This window comes from Giraffa tippelskirchi, chromosome 13 (genome assembly GCF_054371585.1).
Source record: "Giraffa tippelskirchi isolate mGirTip1 chromosome 13, T2T-mGirTip1v1.2.pri, whole genome shotgun sequence".
Taxonomy (NCBI): domain Eukaryota; kingdom Metazoa; phylum Chordata; class Mammalia; order Artiodactyla; family Giraffidae; genus Giraffa; species Giraffa tippelskirchi.
Genome location: NC_137287.1, coordinates 11,394,879 through 11,416,450, shown reverse-complemented (window position 1 = coordinate 11,416,450; position 21,572 = coordinate 11,394,879). Strand labels below are relative to the sequence as shown.

Below are 21,572 nucleotides of genomic sequence, written 5' to 3'. Positions count from 1 at the left end.
TGGGCCCCTTGCATGACTCAGACTAATGTCCTCAGGTAGCCTGACTTTAGGTGGGGAGAAGGACATGTATTCAACCAACTCTAAAACAAAGTACAAAATGGAAAAGATCAAAAGTGAATTAGAGTGAGCATAAATCCTAGTTTTCCAGGAAGTCTTGATTCATGCTTATTATTCCAGGGTAATTATTAATATTGATCCCTTTCACTCTCAGAAATGTCCTACATTATAGGTGATAAATTTGGGTGTCACCCTAGTTATAAACAGAGGATCATGGGGTTCTGAAGAAAATGCAAATAATTTTGAAGGAAAAGATCATAAAAGCTTCAAGTAAGAAGTAGATTTGAAGTTGTCACTGAAGACAAATAGGACTACTGAAGAACGCCATTCCAAAGGAAGGGAACAGCATAAGTTGTTCTTAGCAGCGTGGAGGAAACACAGGGTTCATGCAAGTAACAGCAACTGCAGAAAGTCTGGAGTTTATGGAGGGCTGGGAGAGAGAGACAAGACAGGAAAGGTATCTTAGATCAAACTTAGGACCCAGAAGGCCTACACTAAGGGGACTCTGATTTTATTTAACTGGCTATGCAGGGTCACTGAAGCTTTTAAACAAGAGACTACAACAACCATGAGCAAAACAATGCTAAACTATGCTAAGAACCCAGGCAAAGGATGAAGGGATGTGGTCACTTCAGTTGTGTCCGACTCTTTGTGACCCCATGAACTGGAGCTTGCCAGGCTCCTCTGTCCATGGGGTTTTCCGGGCAAGAATACTTGAGTAGGTTGCCATTTCCTCCTCCAGGGTATCTTCCTGGCCCAGGGATGGAATCCGGGTCTCTTGCATTGGCAGGCAGGTTCTTTACCACTAGCGCCACCTGGGAAGCCCCAGGTAAGGTGATCAGCGTAAACGTTGAGGGGAAAGGACCAGCATGATCAAGGAAGCAAGAATCCAAGTGGCAAAGGCATTCTGTAACTCTGAGAGCAAATCTAAGTGGGTTCCCATACAATCCTGACTGGGCTGAGAAGCAAGCAAGAGACTTTGGAGGGAAGGAGAAAGTGAGATGAAAGTCAAAAAGCTGAAAGTCTAGCCTGAAGGCAAACTCCAAGACAGAAAAGGAAGGAGAAAGATGGGCTGTCAGGTTTAAGAAAAGGCAGAGAAGAGCAGGGTCAGGATCATCACGGTCAAGTTTTCTTTAAACTCCACATCCTCCTCTCTCTGTATTCTGGTGTGTCAGTTTGCATCCTCACTCCAGCTAGAGAACCAAGGGTACTTGGCTTAGATTCCCTACATGATCCCAGTCTATCCCCCTTCACACATACCTACACAACCGAAGCCCCGGCTGCCTCACCGTAATCCTCCCCACTGCCATGTTCATTTGAGAAATACAGATTTTGGAGTTTTAATCGGAGGAGACAGGAGGCAGGTGATGATAAATTATGCACATGGGCTGCTTGAGTGTCAGAAAGCACCATTCAATTCAGCCTTCTAGCAACATGAGCTGGGCCCATGACCCAGCTTTATGTGTCACCCAAGAGGCAGAGGCTTGTCTCATCACCCTCATTATGTCTTAGGGAAATTTGATGACAGCATTTTCTTTTACATCAGAAAGTCATTATTAATAGTCTTATTCATACAGTGTGATAATTTCATTAGCAACTGTTCAGGGATCATTTTGCACTCATCTCTGGGGGAATAGCATTTGTAGTCTCATAGCAATGCATTAAAAATAAATGCTACCTACTGTTGACACACCTCAGGCAATTGTTAAACCCTAAGTATAGGTTTTGCTACTTAAACAAAATTTCTTCCGAGGGCTTTCGTTTTGTTTGGTTTTAGAAGGAAAATATTTCCTTTTGAATTTGTGGAACCCAAACCAAAAGTTCAAGGATAACATTTTATTATGTTGAAGCTTTCTTACTAATGAAGAAAATACTCAATACTCTTTAGGCACATCTGATACAGAGGCAGTATTTTCAGATTTCATTCCCACCTGCCCCTTCAATACCACCACCAAATATCACTGATTTTTACAATATGGAAGATTTTAAAACTTGTAAACCTTAAGAGCAAAATGCCACTGCCGTGCTGAAAGAAGAAAGCAATAAGTGGAACCTAAAAGGAACTTCCCTGGCGGTCCAGGGGTTAAGACTCTGTGTTTCCACTGCAAGGGGCATAGGTTTGATCCCTGGTCAGGGAACTAAGATCCTCCATGCTGTGAGGTATGGCCACAAAAAAAAAAAAAAAAAGTAGAAGAGAAGGAGGAGGAAATTTTTAAAAAGTAGTGAATAAACTCCAGTTACCAGATGTATAAAAAGCTGTGTTCTTTCAGGGAGCTGGTGGATTTAAGGCAAGAAGAATACAACATAACTCTGCTACTGAGACTACATTCTAGTAAGCTATCAAAAAGCAGGCATTTGGAATACATTAACTTTTTGTCATGTAATGTCTATAGTATTTGGAATTAATATTTCTTTTTTTCCAATAAAATTTTGAAAAAGAACTCAATTAGTAAATATGCAGAACAAGAATATGGTCCTAGTATGGATAAAATTATTCAGAACAGGATGTGGTTTTAAAAACTAAGATCTGTTACAAGTTTTCCAAATAGCACAGTAATTTCTCTTTTACACAAATTAAAAAAAAAAGAACACATTCAGTTTACTAGAAGTATGCCTCTTGTAGCTCCTATACTGGAGTTGCTTGAGGAACTTGGTGCCATACTTTGATCCCCACCCCAAAGACTGGCTCCACCAGTCAGAGGTGATGACTAGAAATCTGCAAAAGCCGCAAGACTGTTCTGGCAAAGGTGGTCCAAAGACCATCCTGTGAGCAACTTTATTCTGTTTGTTCTCATCCACAAAATGCAGCTACTTGCTTCTCAATCTAATTTCAGCCAATCTCAGCCTCTCAGATCCATCACTGTCAATTAGGACCATCCAGCCTTGCACCAGATAATTTCAAGATGTGCGACACGAGTGATTCCTGAGCAGTCACAGGTGCACAATGGTCACAGGATGACTGGCGACAACAGTGTCATGGTTGGCAGCAGCTTGGGAGAAGTGGCAACTTCGGCAGAGTCAAGATCACTGAATGTGGGTCAAGTGTTCCCATAGGTCCCATGGCAGAGCTCGTGGGGCTCCTGAAAGACACCAGGCGGGCCTGGACAGGACTTCCCCGAGTTTGTGAGTCACTGTGGCTCCACTCCCGTGGGTGTATGTCTTCATAATGACTAGCACGAGGACACACACTCCTAGGTGTTAAAACACCTTGAACTCCTGCAAGAATTCTGTTATATCTGCCTGGTATAAAATCGTCATCAAGAGACAAAAAGCTCCAGAGTTAATTTAGAATACCCAAATAGGTTCTTTTAAACATCGTTAGGGTACAGCAGTAACTCAAGTGCATTAAAGCAGTTGGGTTCCTGTGGCAAGCCAGGTCTAATGGGACTGAGGGTTAAGTACAGCAAGGGGTGTGTCATCAAGGTCCCCTTAGCCACTCAGGGATTCTCTAAAAGCAGTATCAGCCCTACTCAAATAAAGCATATAATTCAGATGGTTTTGTCTCGCAGGATTCACTGAAATGTTTGGGGAAAGCTAAAAAGAATGCAGTAATGTTGAATCTATCTTCATATTTAATTAAAAAGAGAACTAACAGTACTTCCAAGAGGAAGGTCATTCCTTGTCCAGCACAAGATTTCTCTGTGCAAAGCTATTTTGAGAACGGGCAATAAAATAATTCTTCATATAAATACTTACAAAAGCTACCATTTCAGAAATGCTACTGACGCTTTAGCTAACAACTCCAAAGATGAGGTACAAATGACAATCCCGCAGCTGGAGGTACCCATAAGAAAATCAACATCACCTACTGTCAAAGTCCAATCAAATCCTCCATCTTCCTCTTCTCTCATTGTGCCTGGAGGCCTCAACTGCCTTCAACAGAATTGTATGATAGGAAAAGGTTTATAGGAAGAAAACTTGTATGTAATACCTGGAATATAATACCTCAAAGTTCAAGAGATGAGATCATCATTTTCTTCTGCACAGTAACTATATGAACAGCAGAGGAAGAAAGAAGGAAGATATCCTACAAAAAACCAACAGTGATTACTACAAGATGTTAGCAGATTTAAAATAAGAACCTTACACGGTTATACACATTTAAAGTGAACCATACGAAGGTGAGCCCCGGGCAGATGGCTTGGTTTCCAGCCCAATGAGTGCACATTTGGCCCTCTGGGCAGGATGAAACGTTCAGCTCTGCCTGTGTGTACATACTGAACCTTCAAACGCACCTTCAGCTTTTCCTTCTTGGAAAAACAATTACAAACTGGGCCTTAAAATATCCAACAGTTCTCAAGTAACATTTACCATATCGCATTGCCTAGGCCTGCCTTAAAGCCCACCCACAATTTCATTTTCAATTAGCAGCTCCTCGAAAGGCAGTAATGAAAGCAGTTGCTAAAGAGCATTCAGATGTCACTGAAAGACTGCAAACCCAAACTGTAAATAGCACATTGTGAGTCGCCTGTCACCACCATCAACTCCCACGGGAATCTCGCAACACGTGGCTATCACCACCATCTGTTCAGCTCCCCACCGACACCACTGCAAACCACGCAGCCACCCACCCACTCCCGCCTCCCACTCAATACCTGTCATGTACAGACTTGTGTGGAGATGGGACGGCGTTAAGTGGAGATTAGAACGCAGAACACGTGGAGGCTTATTTCACCTTTTGAAGCTAAGATCTGGCCACATGCAGACAACACTGTATCTTCAGAAGAGGGAAAAGTGTACATTAACACAGGCAGTTTTAATATAAAGAAAGAAATGGAGGCTGTCTACCCTCATCAACTATCAGAAGTGTAGTGACGAAGTCCTGTAAAGAGAAAAGCATGCTGTGTCACCCTTTGATCACCAGTTCTGTAAGAATTCCCGACAGGTACAATTGAGCACCATTTCCATCAACACCCATGCTACTCTTCTAACAACACACAGAATATTTAAATAGCCCTTAACAAAGTTCCATACACACATACATATAACAGATTCTTACTTTGGGATTAGTGAATGCCACTGTTTTATGAAACAATTTCTATATGTTTCAGGATCACTCAAACTAAGTTACTACCCATTCTGTCAACTGCAGTTCCTTTTCCAATTCAGCCTATTTTCTTTCTATGGGTTTTATTTTATGAGGTTGGTAGTCAATGTGCTACGTCCTTTTTTAGTTGATTTTTACTAAATTTTAATTAAGAGTTATATACGTCACTTGGGATAAAATTTTATTACTGGCCACTTCACTCCAAACATCTGTCTCACTGAAGTCAAGTGATATTCATGCTCCCTCTTAGCAACATGCTAAGAGGACTTCCCTGGTGGCTCAGACGGTAAAGAATCTGCCTGCAATAAAGAAGACCAAGGTTCAATCCCTAGGTTGGGAATATTCCCTGGAGAAGTGAATGGCTACCCACTCCAGTATTCTTGCTTGGATAATTTCATGGACAGAGGAACCTGGTGAGCTACAGTCCACGGGGTCGCAAAGAGCAGGACACAACTGAGTGACTAACACCTCAGCAACACGCAGAGCTGATGAGAAAAGACACAAAACAAAAATCCGAGAACTCAACAGGATAAATTCACTGCTTCTAAATGCGCAAGAAAAAAAAAAAGAAAAATCAAAAACCTTCATACAGTTTGGTGTTATAATAGTCCGAGGTTCCTAAATACCAAACAGATACCTCCAATATAAAATACAACTAATTCTGAAAAGAGACCAGCCTGAGTTGGAGGCTCCCCAAAAACAAGATGTTAAAAACTGGCATCTTATCCTTATTTCAAGTCAATCAAGATTCCAAAAGCTATTACAAGCCAGTCTCCTCCCTACTCTTACTCCCAGTCTTTTCTTATATGTTTTTACTCTCATTTCTGTAGTTTGGGCAGAGAAAACAGTTGTGTGCAACTTAAATGCATCGCAAGGTAAAAATGAAGAATTTTCTTTACTATTTACTTTTGTAAACTTCACATGACTATACTTTTTAAAAAGCAAATGAAATCCCACTTAACACATTAAACTTGAAACTCTGAAGCATGAAGTGAAGATGATTTAACTGCAGCTCACATTTCTTGATATCAGCTCAATATACCTTCAGTCATTTAACTATTATAACAAATGCATTTATGAAAGAGCACCTAGAAAAGTCCGTGTCTTTTCATTACTAAAGTATAATACCTAATTACATTAGTGTTTCAAATGCTCTGATTCCCAGAACCTTGTAGGCCCTAGAGTCAAGCTGGATAAATACCTGTGTGATTTCAGCCTGGATTTCCACCCAGAACTAATCAGCAGGTCTTCAGCAATGTGACTTGAACTGGATCTGTTTAATCAAAGTTTTCCACTATAAATCCACCTTTGCAAGTGAATTTCTGCTAGTAACAAATGTCATGTCACCGAGGAGTCTTCCAACAATCTGAATTCACTGAGATCAAGGATCCACCTGTGGTAGTAAATGATCTCAAAGGTGAACAGTGTGGGCAAGACCTACTGCTTCATCAGGTAGGTACAAGCTCAGCTGGTGGCTTGAGTCTCCTGGGCCCTTGACCAACACAACCACTTACTTCAAATAAGGCGAACATGCAATGCCAATACACAAAGCAGGCACAGCCACCGCATGAAGCTCTAATTCTGAAGACTTGGCACTGGGATCAAGCCCTTCTCTTCCTAGAAATCAGTATACATCTACAGTGGTATCTACAATGTCAGCTATTAATCCTCTACCAAGTTTGACTCCATCCTAACAGATTTTCAAAGAAAGGAGAAAATTTTCATTCCTTACAAGCTAAACCTACCCAGATCAACCTGTATAAAGATATTTAAACCATGTAAGACATTCCCACACAAGCCATTCTCACCAGCAAGATTAGAGTCTAACTGCTGGGCTCCTAAAATATTCCCAAATCTTTTTATTTTTCTCCCAAAGTGTTCACCTACTGCTAGAAGCAATCTCAATAGGTTGCTTCTCTCTGGGAAATTCTGTCCTTAGATGAATAGCTTTTGGGAACTTAAAATTCAATTAGGAGGGAGACTCTGGCATTTATTTTGATGATTCATCCTGGTATCTGTTAGGAAAGTTCATATAACCTAAAAATTCCTCCTAGTTCAATTAGGACTATTTCCTCTGGTTCAGTTCATACTAGAGAGAGAGAGGACAGACTAACGGAATAAATGGAGATTTAGAAATATTCACTCAGAGCCAAATCTGAGCGTCCTCTGAACCCTTATCAACTTTTCCCCATCGCTTCTCTATTTTTAAAACCCCTTGGCTCTCAGTGTTTTCAGCGACAAAGTATTAAAATTTTAAAGCATCCCCTGTGGTCTGGAAGTCAGACATACTGAAAGAAAACTAAACTCACAGCCCTTAGAGGAGTTAAGTTTTCCCAAAGATTAGCTTCTGCAGAAGTTAAGACTTGGTTGGAAAGCTTGGCAGCCCATATGATTTCATTGTGTTCTTTGGTAGTTTCCCAATTAAAAGAGTCAAGATTCTTATGCAGAGGACCTATCAACCTCTGTTTTGATTTTCCCACTCCTAAGTCAAACTGGGGGAGAGGGGAACCTACCATACCCTTATTAGTAAGAGCCAAAACTTTGTAATATAATGTCTGAGTACTCACATCGTGAGCAAATAATTCTGCATAGGACAAACGTAAGCACAAGGAGATGAGAAAGACATGCACTCTTCTGTATAACAGTTAACTTGTCCCTTCCTTCACTTTTTTAAACCCTTCTGTAAAGTAAAGTTTTCAAATTTGCCATATAAAAAAGTGGAACCTTTTATAAGACAGCTGCTAGTTCAGTATCTTCTAAGTCAGTATGTATTTATATTTAAAAACATAACCCAACAGTTACATACCACTGAGGTAGCTAAGTGCTAGTTAAAAACACTTTCTTTTAACAGTATGGAAAAATTTCATGAGAAGTGAGGTTTTATAATCAGGCAAGAGAAGGAAAAGGGAGTTTAGTTTCAGAACTACACATCTCTCTTAAAAAAAAGTATGTACTTGCATTCTCACAGTGAAAAGATTAGTTGCCTTCAATGAAGTTTCAGGAAAAAAAAAAAAACACCTTTTATTTTCTATGCACTAAGGAGTAACATCTTCCCCACAGTTACAGAAAGCTGCACATTAAGTTCCTTGCTTAGGGAGTACCAATTCCTAATAAGATTCAAATCTAATCCACTGTCACCAAGTCAAAAATAAAGAATAAATTCTCACCTCCTGCTGCCCTCTTTTATCTGTGGCTCTTGCAATTTTATCACTCCCTCAATGAGAAGCACTGAACAACAATCCATTAACTTAGAAATTCTCCTCAAGGCCCACTTCCATCTCAAGGTCCCCTCTTAGCTAAAACAGTTAAGATTCAGCTACTTTATCTGGAAAGAGGCAAAGGTAGGATGGGGTGGAGTGGGTGGGGTGGTGGAAGTAAGTGTGATGTGTACAGACATCTGGCATGGTAGGAAAGCAGGCTCAGACATTCTTAGCACAAGTTGTGGAACAGTAGATACTGTAGATACAGTAGATACTGTAACCATTAAACACATCTGTGTGTCACCTTTTACCAAGGATCACACAACGGACAGCACTTACCTGGGCTGACACACCAGGAATGCATCTCATTCTCTCCCCTTAATGTTTTCACAGAGCCAACCAGTTACAGACTTCAAAATTAAATTACTTTCAGGCTTACGATGGTCTTCTATTACAGATTTCAGCAACATTATATATTCAGTATCTTTGTGTTATTCATAAACTTAAAGAATCATGGGACTGAGAAACCTTCTAGTCTAAAACTCTCATTTTACAGATGGGCAGCAATAGACAGTGCTTTGCTCAGGGCTTCATAATAGCACATATGATGCTAGGAATATTACAAATAAAAGCATTACAGTTTTACCTCAATTATCAACTTTGGTTTCCCTTCCTACTAAGAAGAAAAAAAAAAAAAAAATTTAAATTGGATAGTATTCTTTGGCATCAACACTGAAGATAAGAAAATACCACTTGTTTTTAAAACTCTTACACAGGCCAAAAATACAATTCATTCTTTTCCTCTCTGTGATTCATAAAAAGTGAGTCAGACTAATTGCTTTTCAAATATTTTCCCTGAAACAAGGATACCTTTGATTTCAAATACCATTAGTACCAACAGAAGATTGATCATTAAGACCAAAAAGCTACTAGAATTTGAGACAGACGAGTCCCAGCCTTCTTGTGAGAGCAAGAGTCTCTTTCAACTAGAGGACAAAGTAGAAAGAAGAATTTTGAGGAAGAACAGAAAGTCAGATCAAGCTTGGGAGTAAGAGAGTCAAGAATAAGGAACCACAGCTCTGTGGAGGCTCAGAATTAAACTGATCTCTTGCCTGAAAAGATAAGAAGCCCCTCCTCCCACCCTGTGGGAGGGAGGACCTCCAGGAGAGGCAGTGGTCACAGAGAAATCTCCAGACATTGGAAAAAACACTTTTCCCACATAGCTCACAGGGAGAGGCTTGGTCTGCGAGTCACAAATACCACAGGCACATTATCTTTTACAGAACCTAGACCTCACCCCACTTTCTGACCAAAAAAAGAGAAAAAAAAAAATTTTTTTTTAATCTTCATCCAAATGTGGTTTCCTTTGACTTACCAAGTTCTTTTTCTATGCTCACTGTACTTGGGAGTTTATCCTATTTTCTTCTTGAGCTTTCAGAGGCCATTTCTATAATCACAATCCCTCCCCACTCTGATCAAACCAACCCATGAACTTTCTAAAAATACTTGTAGATTCCCTGCACCCCACGACCTGGAGTCCTTCTATCAACCATGGGAAGTACAATATACAATAAAAACAGAGCAGGGCAGAGAAACCTAGGTCTAAACACTGGCTCTGTCCCTCACAGTTAAGTGCCTCAGACAAGTCACTTTATTTCTTTATACCCCAGTTTTCCTATCTGTAAAGTAACCATAATATCATATCATCTCCTCACCAGGGTTGTTGTGAAAATTATAGACCATACTACAGGAACTCCTTCACTGAGTGATTACTGTGCTATGTATCAGATAAATATTAGTAATTACTTTTATAGCTCCAATCTGGCATTTTATTTGAGGACAAAGAAAAACTGCCAAATGTGTTAGAATCGGGGACACTTTCCTGCGATCCTTCTGAGTCCATGCTGAAATCCATCGCTCGATGTATTTTTTCAGAAGTTTACCCATCAAGTTCAACTCTGACACCAAACTGCCCACTAAATCTTTTAGAGAGTTTGATTTTTCCAAACTTTTGACTAAAATTCATCACCAGAAAAATGTTCTTGATTCTTTATAAGAATGATTTTCAAACTGGCTTGACCAGTATCAAATAGGAAATTTCTAACGCTACAAACTTCTGCGCCAAAATGCCTAGTGATTCTGATTCATCGGGTCCTAGGGTGAAGCCAGGAATATGTTTAATAAGGCTCATGATATGACTCTAATCATCTGTGAGGTTTTAGAACCACTGTTTTGTATGATCCTAGATCTTCTCGCTCTGCAGAGAAACATCTGCAAACTAGAAATTACCTGTTCAGCTTCTAATTAGCAGCACCTGCTCTGTAAACCACACTCCCTTCCTCTGCTTCCTTCAAGAGACAGTCAGTCTCACCCCGTGGTCCCTCCAAAAACAAACAAAACACACCCAGGACACAGGTAACTCAGCAGGTGCTAAAGCCTCTGGATTTGTGCTGAAAAACTGGTATAAACACCTTCACTTCTCATTATTAATCTATCTCATGTGGGGATTTCCACAGGCAGAAGGGTTCCCCAAATGCCAAGAGCTGTATTTTCTTGTGGATCATTGAAACCTAATTATTAAACAGCCCAGTAAGCTCTACTACCAGGCTTTCATACAAGCGGCAGATCACAAAGGCAGTTCTGAATTATGGGCTGGGGAGGACACCTAAATGCCCTCATTTCTTCACTACTGCTCTCCCACATGCCAAAGTATTTGAGCTTCCCTAGAAAATACAAATCTTAAGCAGGGTCCCGTGCCTGAATACAGACAACCATTTTTAGCACTTTAGGACCTTGATACACACAGTGTACAGGATCAGATCTGCCTGTTAACTTTCCTCTACCCCAGAGGATCTCTCCCTGCAAGCCAGTCTACCTGGACCATCACCAAGACCTCCATCGGTCTGCCCTCTATGCCAAGAGCACGAGCATCAGTCTCTGTTACACAGAGCACATGTGACTGAAAGGGTACCGTGCTAAGTTTCAAAGTGCTTGGTTTTGGAATATTCTTTTAGAAGCAAACACATGGCTCTGCAGGAAAGCCCTCCAGTACCCACCAGGGATCTCCTCTCCACCTGTTACGAAAACCACAGACAAGCAGGCACCTGAGGAAGAGCAGCCACAGGATGGAACAAGCCCTAAGCGTCCTCACCTGTCTGAGCCCCTTCGGCATTTTCTTTCTCTTCCCGAGGTGCTGGCAGAGGTTCCGGTCATTTTCTCGGTCTGAGCTGTAATGGTGCGGGTGGCTGAGTCGGCTCTTCTTGGAGTGAAAGGACAGGCCGTTGGTAAGTGCTTCTCGTTTCTTCTTGGTCAGAGGGGTCTGGCGTTTCTCCACGCGTTCCTGAGGCTTAAGTGCTACATCTTTCTGTAGGAAAAAAGAGAGAGAAGGAAAGGGAAGTGGTGGTTACATAGGTAGCTAGCGTCACACTCAAAATAGAGGCTAAATGGGGTTAATAGAAGGGAGCCAGGTAAAGGAAAGAAAGTGGGGTATGAGACTACCTGAAATTAAGCTCAAGTTTTCTGAATCCCTAATGCCACACATGTATCCTTTCTAATCTTGTTGGAGGGGATGGGGGTGGGGAACTCACCAAAGCACAAAGTATCTGTCCATTAGAAGCGGTTTCACTGCTGCCTGGGAGAGCAGCTTTCCATTTGATTCTGCTGGGTCCAGCACATACTATTCCCCTAGCAGGCTTAATACACTCACTTCCCAAAATGGTACACCAACTATGTTTCAGAAAAGGAGTACTAAGTGCATGCACGATGCAAAAATATCAGCACAAGACTGAACATACCAGGAGGACCAGGTGGAGGTGAGCCAGGGAGAAAGAAACTCAATTCACAAGATTAAAATATTTCCTTAATGCATCATATTTTTACCCCAAGTTCCTTAATGCCCATCTCCTTTGCAAAATATGTAACAACCATGTCATCACCAAGATCAACAGTAACTTGTCATTTGTTCCTGGCTGTGGCCGGGGGAGGGGAGAGGGTGGGAAAAGGGTAATGGATTTTCTAGACTAGGGGACAGCACCTGTAGGAACTACAGACAAGGGTTCCAGGACACAGGTGAGCTCTGTGCCTGCAGGCAGGTCAGGGCATCCTGAGATGCAGAAGACCTGGGTTCTGACACTGGCATTATTCACGATGAACCCCAGAGTAAGTCCCTGCAACTCTGAGCCCACGTGGAAAATGGGCTCAGATACAATCTGATTGACACCTGTCAAAGTCCTTTAGAACCCTGAGAAATATACACATTGAGCAATAAAATTAAAATGATTTGGTATTCAATCATTTGTTTATGACTGAACATGTTCCTGGGGCTTCCCAGGTGGCTCGGGGTAAAGAATTTGCCTGCCAATACAGGAGACACAGAAGACTCGGGTTCTATCCTTGGGTCAGGAAGATCCCCTGGAGGAGGAAATGGTAACCCATTCTTGCCTAGGGAATTCCATGGACAGAGGACCTGGTGGGCTACAGTCCATGGGGTTGCAAAGAGCTGGACATGACTGAGTGACTAAGCACACACAGACGGATGTGTTCCTCCTTACACTGAAAATGTTCCTTCCTGGAGCCTCATCTTCACACAATTTCTCAGTTTCTATGATCCTGAACATACATTTAAAAATACAGTAAGACCAAAACAAAAATTCCCCTTCATCCCTTTCTCATTCTCAAAATACCACTCCCTTTTTCCTTCACAGCCAACATTCTTGGGGGGTAGTCATCTCTTCTGCATCTTCCCAATATCTCCGCACTCCTGACCTGACATACACAGTGCTCCTTACTGTCTTCCCCAGTTTAGCCATGGCCATATTTGGGGACCTTGGACTTTTACATCTGCTTTTCCTAGACCTCAAAACCCCACTCTTCCATATTCCTCCCTTTTCTAGTTGAAGGACACGACACCCCCTCCTCCCAATGTTACCAGTTAAAGGAAAACATTTGGTGATGCAAAGCAATGTTCTCAGGGCTCCACTCATTCAACAAATATTTTTTGTGCACCCTTTATATGCCAAGTACAAACTCAGCACTATCCTACAGGCGCTGAGAAAACAACTCTGTGGGGCAAAAAGACCCCAACCTCATGGAATTTAGAAAGTAGGGGACAAATAATCAAATCACTAATCAAATCACACAAATATGTAATTGCAAACTGAGCTGTTTTAAAAGAAAGATCACAGGTGCTATAATAGGGGGAAGTGGTCTGTCTGGAGGAGGGGTGTCGTGGCTGAGATGACTGCCACTTGACTTAGATCTGAAAGTCTGGGCACAGAGAACAGCTTGTGCAAAGGCCCTGAGGCAGCTGGTAGCATGATTCTCTGAAAGAATGAGGTCAGGTATTAAGCATCAGTAACCCCAGTGCTTCACTTACAGAACCCGGCAAATAACAGATGGTCAAATTAATGCTTGCTAAATAAGCAAGACCACTAGCTAACGTACCCAAATCTATAAACTACAACAGTGATTTAAATACTATCTTTACAAGCTGCCTCTGACACACAGTGAGTGAAGCAAGCGAGGGATGCTGATAGGAACAGGAAACCAAGGAACCCAGATAAGCAGGCACTGGTGGAACACAAGAAGCATCACAAGAAACAGCAGGAAGTCCCAGAGAATGGGGAGGGCCTCATCTTTGGGGCAAGATGATATCTAACATTCAGACTTCCCCGGTGGCACGGTGGATAAGAATCCATCTGCCAATGCAGGGGACAGGTGTTCGATCCCTGGTTCGGGAAGATTCCACCTGCAGCAGAGTAACTAAGCCCGTGGGCCAAAACTACTAAACCTCACACACCAAGGGCCTATGCTGTACAAGGGAAGCCCTGCGACAAGAAGCCCGCACACCGCAAAGATGAGTAAGCCCCTGCTTGCCGCAACTAGAGAAAGTCCATGCAAAGTGACAAAGACCCAGCATGGCCAAAAATAAATAAAATTTCTTAAAATATATCAAAGACAACAATCTTATAAGGCAAAAGAGTGGCTTCTGGTTTAACTTTCAGCTGCTACCACTGCAGATGGTTTACCCTCTGCCATTGGAAAGGCAGCTCTCCCAAGACAATGAGGATGTGGGGAGGAAGTGTTTAGGGGACAAGCTGAGATCAAAGTTAAGTGCACGAAGCCATTGATTCCAGTCTTAGAGCTTTGCACACAATGCCTAACACATGGCAAATATTCAATAAACGTCTGCTATGTCTATTCCTCTGTCCAGGGTCTACTACCACAACCAGCTATGTCAGACATCTGCTCAGTATTTGGCCTCACATTTAACCAATTTGGGGCTTTTCCAGGTGGCGCTAGTGGTAAGGAAACTGCCTGCCAATGCAGGAGACATTAGAGACACCAGTTTGATCCTTGAGTTGGGAAGATCACCTGGAGAAGGAAATGACAACCCACTCCAGTATTCCTGCCTGGAGAATCCCATGGACAGAGGAGCCCGGCAGGCTAAACAGTCCATGGGGTCGCAAAGAGTAGGACACGACTGAAGCAACTTAGCACTCATGTAACCAATTTAGTCAGCTCTCATGATAAAACACTCAGGTATAACGACAACACTAGCAGAAGCAGGCAGGTGAGTCCCCACCATGAACTGCTTCTATATAACATGATTAAGTTTCACCACTTCTAAAGGTAGTACATAAGCTCCCACAGGCTGAAAAAAAATGCCTTGTTCTGTCACACAGCCCACCTACTGCCCTACATCATATGGATGTGGAGTATCGGATTAATAAACAAATGATACTTAATAATGTATCAGTCGTGCTTTTTTTAAAAAAATATGCCATTCTCTTTGGAAACGAAATCTTTCTTCATACTGAAGGTGCTCCAAAGTATATTGAGAATTATGTGCAATTCCATACAAACGTGAATTAATATTTATGAGAGTATAGTATAATTTTTTTCTAAATCCATTTTATTTTCATGCAGCATATTAATCAAGGAATTCTCACTGCACAACAGAATAGCTACAGAGAGCAAATGGACCCCATGCTGTGAAATTAGCTTGTAAGAGACCTGCTGAAATCTTATCTCAGCTCCAGTTAATATTGAGATTTTTAAACTTAAACTATGCAGGCTGTGTGAGGGGGAGAGGAGAAGAAAGAGAGTCTCAAGATGTTTACAGAGGTGGTAGCTTAAGAAGTAAAGAAAAAATGAAATGCTTTTTAAATTAATTTTTATGGGAGTATAGTTGCTGCACTGCAGAAGAAATGAAGTATTTTAAAAAGTTTTTATTATGTAAGAGGTTTTAAAAGATTATCTTTAGAGAGCATCTTTACTGTTTCAAAGATTCAGGTTTATTTATAAATTACTACATAGACACTTTGGAACAGTTCCTGAAAATAAACAGGCTGCTATTTATTTACTTCCTCTACAAACCTATCCTGACTTTTTGCTATGTATGAAGAAAAATAATCACTTAACATCTCAATGGCTATCTTGGGGGTGAAATGAAAACAAAAAATGTCCACTTTAAGCAATGATACTCAAAGACAAATAGATGATAAACTACTCAACCTTTTAACAATCTAAAGAGTCATACACATGGTTACATACACGTGTATGTGTGCATATATCCATCCACCAACAAATTATCAGCAACTAATTTAAGTATTCGCTTAAAGAAACTTGGGCAGCCTATAAAGTATTGCTTCAATATAAAAAGATTGTCTGGTGTATAAAATAACATTTTAGAATCGATGAATGGCAATTTTCAAAGGCCTGTTGAGCCATTAGTCTACCATGGTTCCAAAAGAAAAATAATGTCTATCAGAAATATCGACAGAGGTTTTTAAAAATAAGATGACTATGCCTCATACTCAGCAAAGGAAGCATTTAGCAGACTAAGAAGGGAGGAGGACTGGAGGATAAGGAAAAGATCTGGCGAAAATGCTTTAAGGAATTCATCTGACAATCACAAAAGGCAGAGAGAAGCCTGGCAGGCTACAGTCCATAGAGTCACAAAGAGTCGGACACAACTGATGCGACTGAGTAAACACACACAAGAAGAAGTAAGAAAGCCAGCCAGCCAACAACAGAAGGCTAGCTGTGAGTAAAAAGATTTACACATACTTGCTGGCAATAGAGGGGGTAAGTGCACAAGCTATGTACAACAGACAGGGAGAGGTTTCGTGAACAGTTGAAATTATGTGATTTTTAGGTCACTGGTGATGGAGGGCAGGGTCACGGCACTGCATATGCTGAGAGGCAGGCTGAGAGACCGACTAATAGTGGCAATTTCCTTCGACACCCAGTCTTTCTTCTTGGTGATGGAAAGGTGATCTTGCTCTTGACTTTCCCTTTTCCCAAATTATAACCTTCCACCAAAGGCTTCCTCTGCCACTCTTGAATTTCAAAATGAGATGGTCTGGTGTTGTGCAAACTAAGGGAGAGCAACAAATTGCAGACGGAACACTGTGCAGGCTGCAGGGCTCCATTTGCTGATTACAGATGAAGCCAGAAGAAACAGAAAATAAGGGCACAATTTGCCTATCGTGCATGAAACAGACCTTAGAAAGAAAACCTCTCTGATTTTCCCAATCTAAACTGAGGGCCACCCGTCACTTACAAATATGCGTGCCTGTATGTGCCCAAATGTACGTACATGTGTAAGAGGGGTGCAATCTGAGCAGAACCTCTTCTAATAGTGACTTGATCTCGGAGACTTGCAAAGAAAATAACAGAGAAGCCAGGAGAAAGAGAAAACACGCTTTCTCTGTCACCGTCTTATTGGCTGTGTGCTGTCATTTTAGTCTGTCAAGTCCTCTGTTGGTTTATTATATTGCATTTGTACTTGCTTTTGAATGGCTTTACAAACACTGATTCCATCATTTCAGTGCAAAAAAAGTAAAATAGGTCGCAATGATAATAGGAAGTGAAAATTAAAGAAACAAGACATAACAACTCTTTTAAAACTTAACTCTACATGGATATGTTCATACTGGGCCCCCACTTTGGACTTCAGAACAAATGGGACTTACAAACCTACTTTTAGGGCCTAAACTTATTTAGTAAATAAGCAAAGGAGACCCTATAGGAATTTACAAAATAATCAATATGGCATTCAAAAAAATAACCTCTCATGTTCCTCATTTTCTATTTGCCTTTATTTTTTAATTACTTTACAATATCATAGTGGCTTTTGCCATACATTGAACGAATCAGCCAAGGGTGTGCACGTGTCCCCCATCCTGAACCCCCTCCCACCTCCCTGCCCATCCCATTCCTCAGGGTTGTCCCAGTGCGCCGGCCATGAGTGTCCTGTTTCATGCATCAAACCTGGACTGTAGATCTACTTCACATATGGTAATATACATGCTTCAATGCTATTCTCTCAAATCATCCCACCCTCACCTTCTCCCACAGAGTCCAAAAGCCTGTTCTTTATATCTGTGTCTCTTTTGCTGTTTCGCATATAGGGTCATCGTTACCATCTTTCTAAATTCCATATATATGCATTAATATACTGTATTGGTGTTTTTCTTTCTGACTTACTTTACTCAGTATAGTATAATGGGCTCCAGTTTCATCCAACTCATTAGAACTGATTCAAATGCGTTCCTTTTAATAGCTGAGTAATATTCCATTGTGTATATGTATCACAGCTTTCTTATCCATTCACCTGCCAATGGACATCTAGGTTGTCTCCATGTCCTAGCTATTGTAAACAGTGCTGCGATGAACACTGTGGGTACACGTGTCTCTTTCAATTCTGGTTTCCTCAGTGTGTATGCTCAGCGTGGAATTGCTGGGTCATATGGCAGTTCTATTTCCAGTTTCTTATGGAATCTCCACACTGTTCTCCCTAGTGGCTGTCCTAGTTTGCATTCTCACCAACAGTGTAGGCGGGTTCCCTTTTTGCCAAACCCTCTCCAGCATTTATCGTTTGTAGACTTTTTTGATAGCAGCCCTTCTGACAGGCGTGAGATGGTACCTCATTGTGGGGTTCACTTGCATTTCTCTGATAATGAGAGATGTTGAACATCTTTTCATGTGTTTGTTAGCCATCTGTATATCTTCTTTGAAGAAATGTCTGTTTAGTTCTTTGGCCCATTTTTTGATTGGGTCATTTATTTTTCTGGTATTGAGCTACATGAGCTGCTTGTATATTTTTGCAATTAATTCTTTGTCAGTATATTCATTTGCTATTATCTTCTCCCATTATGAAGCCTGACTTTCACCTAGTTTCTTTTGTTGTGCAAAAGCTTTTAAGTTTAATTAGGTCCCATTTGTTTATTTTTGTTTTTATTTCCATTGCTCTGGGGGTGGATCATAGAGGATCCTGCTGTGACCTGCTGTGATTTATGTCAAAGAGTGTTCTGCCTATGTTTTCCTCTAGGAGTTTTATAGTTTCTAGTCTTACATTTAGATCTTTAATCCACTGTGAGTTTATTTTTGTGTATGGTGTTAGAAAGTGTTCTAGTTTCATGCTTTTACAAGTGGTTGACCAGTTTTCCCAGCACCACTTGTTAAAGAGATTATCTTTTCTCCATTGTATATTCTTGCCTCCTTTGTCAAAGATAAGGCGTCCACAGGTGCATAGATTTGTCTCTAGGCTTTCTATTTTGTCCACTGATCTATATTTGTCTTTGTTCCAGTACATACTGTCTTGATAACTGTAGCTTTGTAGTATAATCTGAAGTCAGGCAAGTTGATTCCTCCAGTTCCATCCTTCTTTCTCAAGATTGCTTTGGCTATTTGAGGTTTTTGGTATTTGCATACAAATTGTGAAATTATTTGTTCTACTTCTGTGAAAAATACCATTGGTAGCTTGATAGTGATTGCACTGAATCTATACATTGCTTTGGGTAGTATACTCATTTTCACCATATTGATTCTTCCGATCCATGAACATGATATATTTCTCCATCTATTTATGTCATCTTTGATTTCTTTTATCAGTGTTTTATAGTTTTCTACATATAGGTCTTTTGTTTCTTCAGGTAGATTTATTCCTAAGTATTTTATTATTTTCGTTGCAATGGTGAATGGAATTGTTTCCTTAATTTCTCTGTTTTCTCATTGTTAGTGTGTAAGAATGCAAGGGATTTCTGTGTGTTAATTTTATATTCTTCAACTTTAATATATTCATTGTTTAGCACTAGTAATTTTCCAGCAGTGTCTTTAGGATTTTCTATGTAGAGGATCATGTCATCTGCAAACAGAGTTTTACTTCTTTTCCAATCTGGATTTCTCTTATTTCTTTTACTTCTCTGATTGCTGTGGCTAAAACTTCCTAAACTATGTTGAATAGTAGTGGTGAGAGTGGGCACCCTTGTCTTGCTCCTGACTTTAGGGGAAATGCTTTCAATTTTTCACCACTGAGGATAATGTTTCCTGTGGGTTTGTCATATATGGTTTTTATCATGTTGAGGTATGTTCATTCTATGCCTGCTTTCTGGAGGGTTTTTATCACAAATGGATGTTGAATTTTGTCAAAGGCTTTCTCTTTATCTATTGAGATAAACAAATTGAAAGATAAAAACCATATGATGATGTGGTGTATCACATTAATTGACTTGCAAATATTGAAGAATCCTTGCATCACTGGGATAAAGCCCACTTGGTCATGATGTATGATCTTTTTAATATGTTGTTGGATTCTGTTGGCGAGAATTTTGTTGAGGATTATTGCATCTAAGTTGATCAGTAATATTGGCCTGTAGTCGTCTTGTTTTTTGGTATCTTTGTCTGGTTTTGGTATTAGGGTGATGGTGGCCTCACAAAATGAGTTTGGCAGTTTACCTTCCTCTGGAATTTTTTGGAATAGTTTGAGTAGGATAGGTATTAGATCTTCTCTAAATTTTTGGTAGAATTCACCTATGAAGCCATCTGGTCCTGGGCTTTTGTTCGTTGGAAGATTTTTGATTACAGTTTCAATTTTCATGCTTGTGATGGGTCTGTTAAGATTTTCTATTTCCTCCTGGTTCAGTTTTGGAAGGTTATACTTTTGTAAGAATTTGTCCACTTCTTCCAAATTGTCCATTTTATTGTCATTAGGTTGCTGATAGTAGTCTCTTATGATCCTTTGCATTTCTGTGTTTTCTGTTGTGATTTCTCCATTTTCATTTCTAATTTTGTTCATTTGATTCTTCTCCCTTTTTTTCTTGATGAGTCTGGCTAATGGTTTGTCTATTTATCTTCTGAAAGCACCAGCTTTTAGTTTTGTTGATTTTTGCTATAGTCTCCTTTATTTCTTTTTCATTTATTTCTGCCCTAATTTTCTTTATTTCTTTCCTTCTATATAACCCCGGGGTTCTTAATTTCTTCTTTCTTTAGTTGCTTTAGGTGTCAAGTTAGGTTGTTTATTTGATTTTTCTCTTGTTTCTCGAGGTAAGCTTGTACTGCTATGAACCTTCCCCCTAGCACTGCTTTTACTGAATCCCATAGGTTTTAGGTTGTTGTGTTTTCATTTTTATTTGTTTCTATGCATATTTTGATTTCCTTTTTGATGTCTTCTGTGATTTGTTGGCTATTCAGAAGTGTGTTGTTTAGCCTCCATATGTTTGTATTTTTAATAGTTTTTTTTTTCCTGTTGCTGCTGCTGCTGCTGCTAAGTTGCTTCAGTCGTGTCCGACTCTGTGCGACCCCAGAGACGGCCGCCCACCAGGCTCCGCCATCCCTGGGATTCTCCAGGCAAGAACAATGGAGTGGGTTGCCATTTCCTTCTCCAAGGCATGAAAGTGAAAAGTGAAAGTGAAGTCACTCAGTCGTGTCCGACTCTTCGAGACCCCATGGAATGCAGCCCACCAGGCTCCTCCGTCCATTTGACATCTAATCTTACCACATTGTGATCAGAAAAGATGTCTGAAATGATTTCATTTTTTTTAAATTTGCAAGGCTAGATTTATGGCCCAGGATGTGATCTATCCTGCAGAATGTTCTGTGTGCACTTGAGAAAAAGGTGAAATTCACTGTTTTGGGGTGAAATGTCCTATAGATATCAATTAGGTCTAACTGATCAATTGTATCATTTAAAGTTTGTGTTTCCTTGCTAATTTTCTGTTTGGTTGATCTATCTATAGGTGTGAGTGGGGTATTAAAGTCTCCCACTATTACTGTGTTACTGTAAATTTCCCCTTTCATACTTGTTAGCATTTGCCTTACATACTGCGGTGCTTCTATGTTGGACGCATATATATTTATAATTGTTGTATCTTTTCCTTGGATGGATCCTTTGATCATTATGTAGTGTTCTTCTTTATCTCTTTTCATGGGCTTTATTTCAAAGTCTATTTTCTCTGATATGAGTATTGCTATTCCTGCTTTCT

General features: G+C 40.5%; 1 protein-coding gene across 7 annotated transcripts in view; it reads right to left on the bottom strand.

Annotated features, from left to right (window-relative positions):
- AUTS2 (activator of transcription and developmental regulator AUTS2) overlaps positions 1–21,572 on the bottom strand; it is a 1,212,852-nt gene that overhangs the window by 900,985 nt on the left and 290,295 nt on the right. For all 7 annotated transcript variants that reach the window (XM_081558012.1, XM_081558014.1, XM_081558015.1 and 4 more), the window contains exon 2: positions 11,456–11,668. In XM_081558012.1, the coding sequence (XP_081414138.1) occupies positions 11,456–11,668 (213 nt within the window). The remainder of the gene's footprint in view (positions 1–11,455; positions 11,669–21,572) is intronic.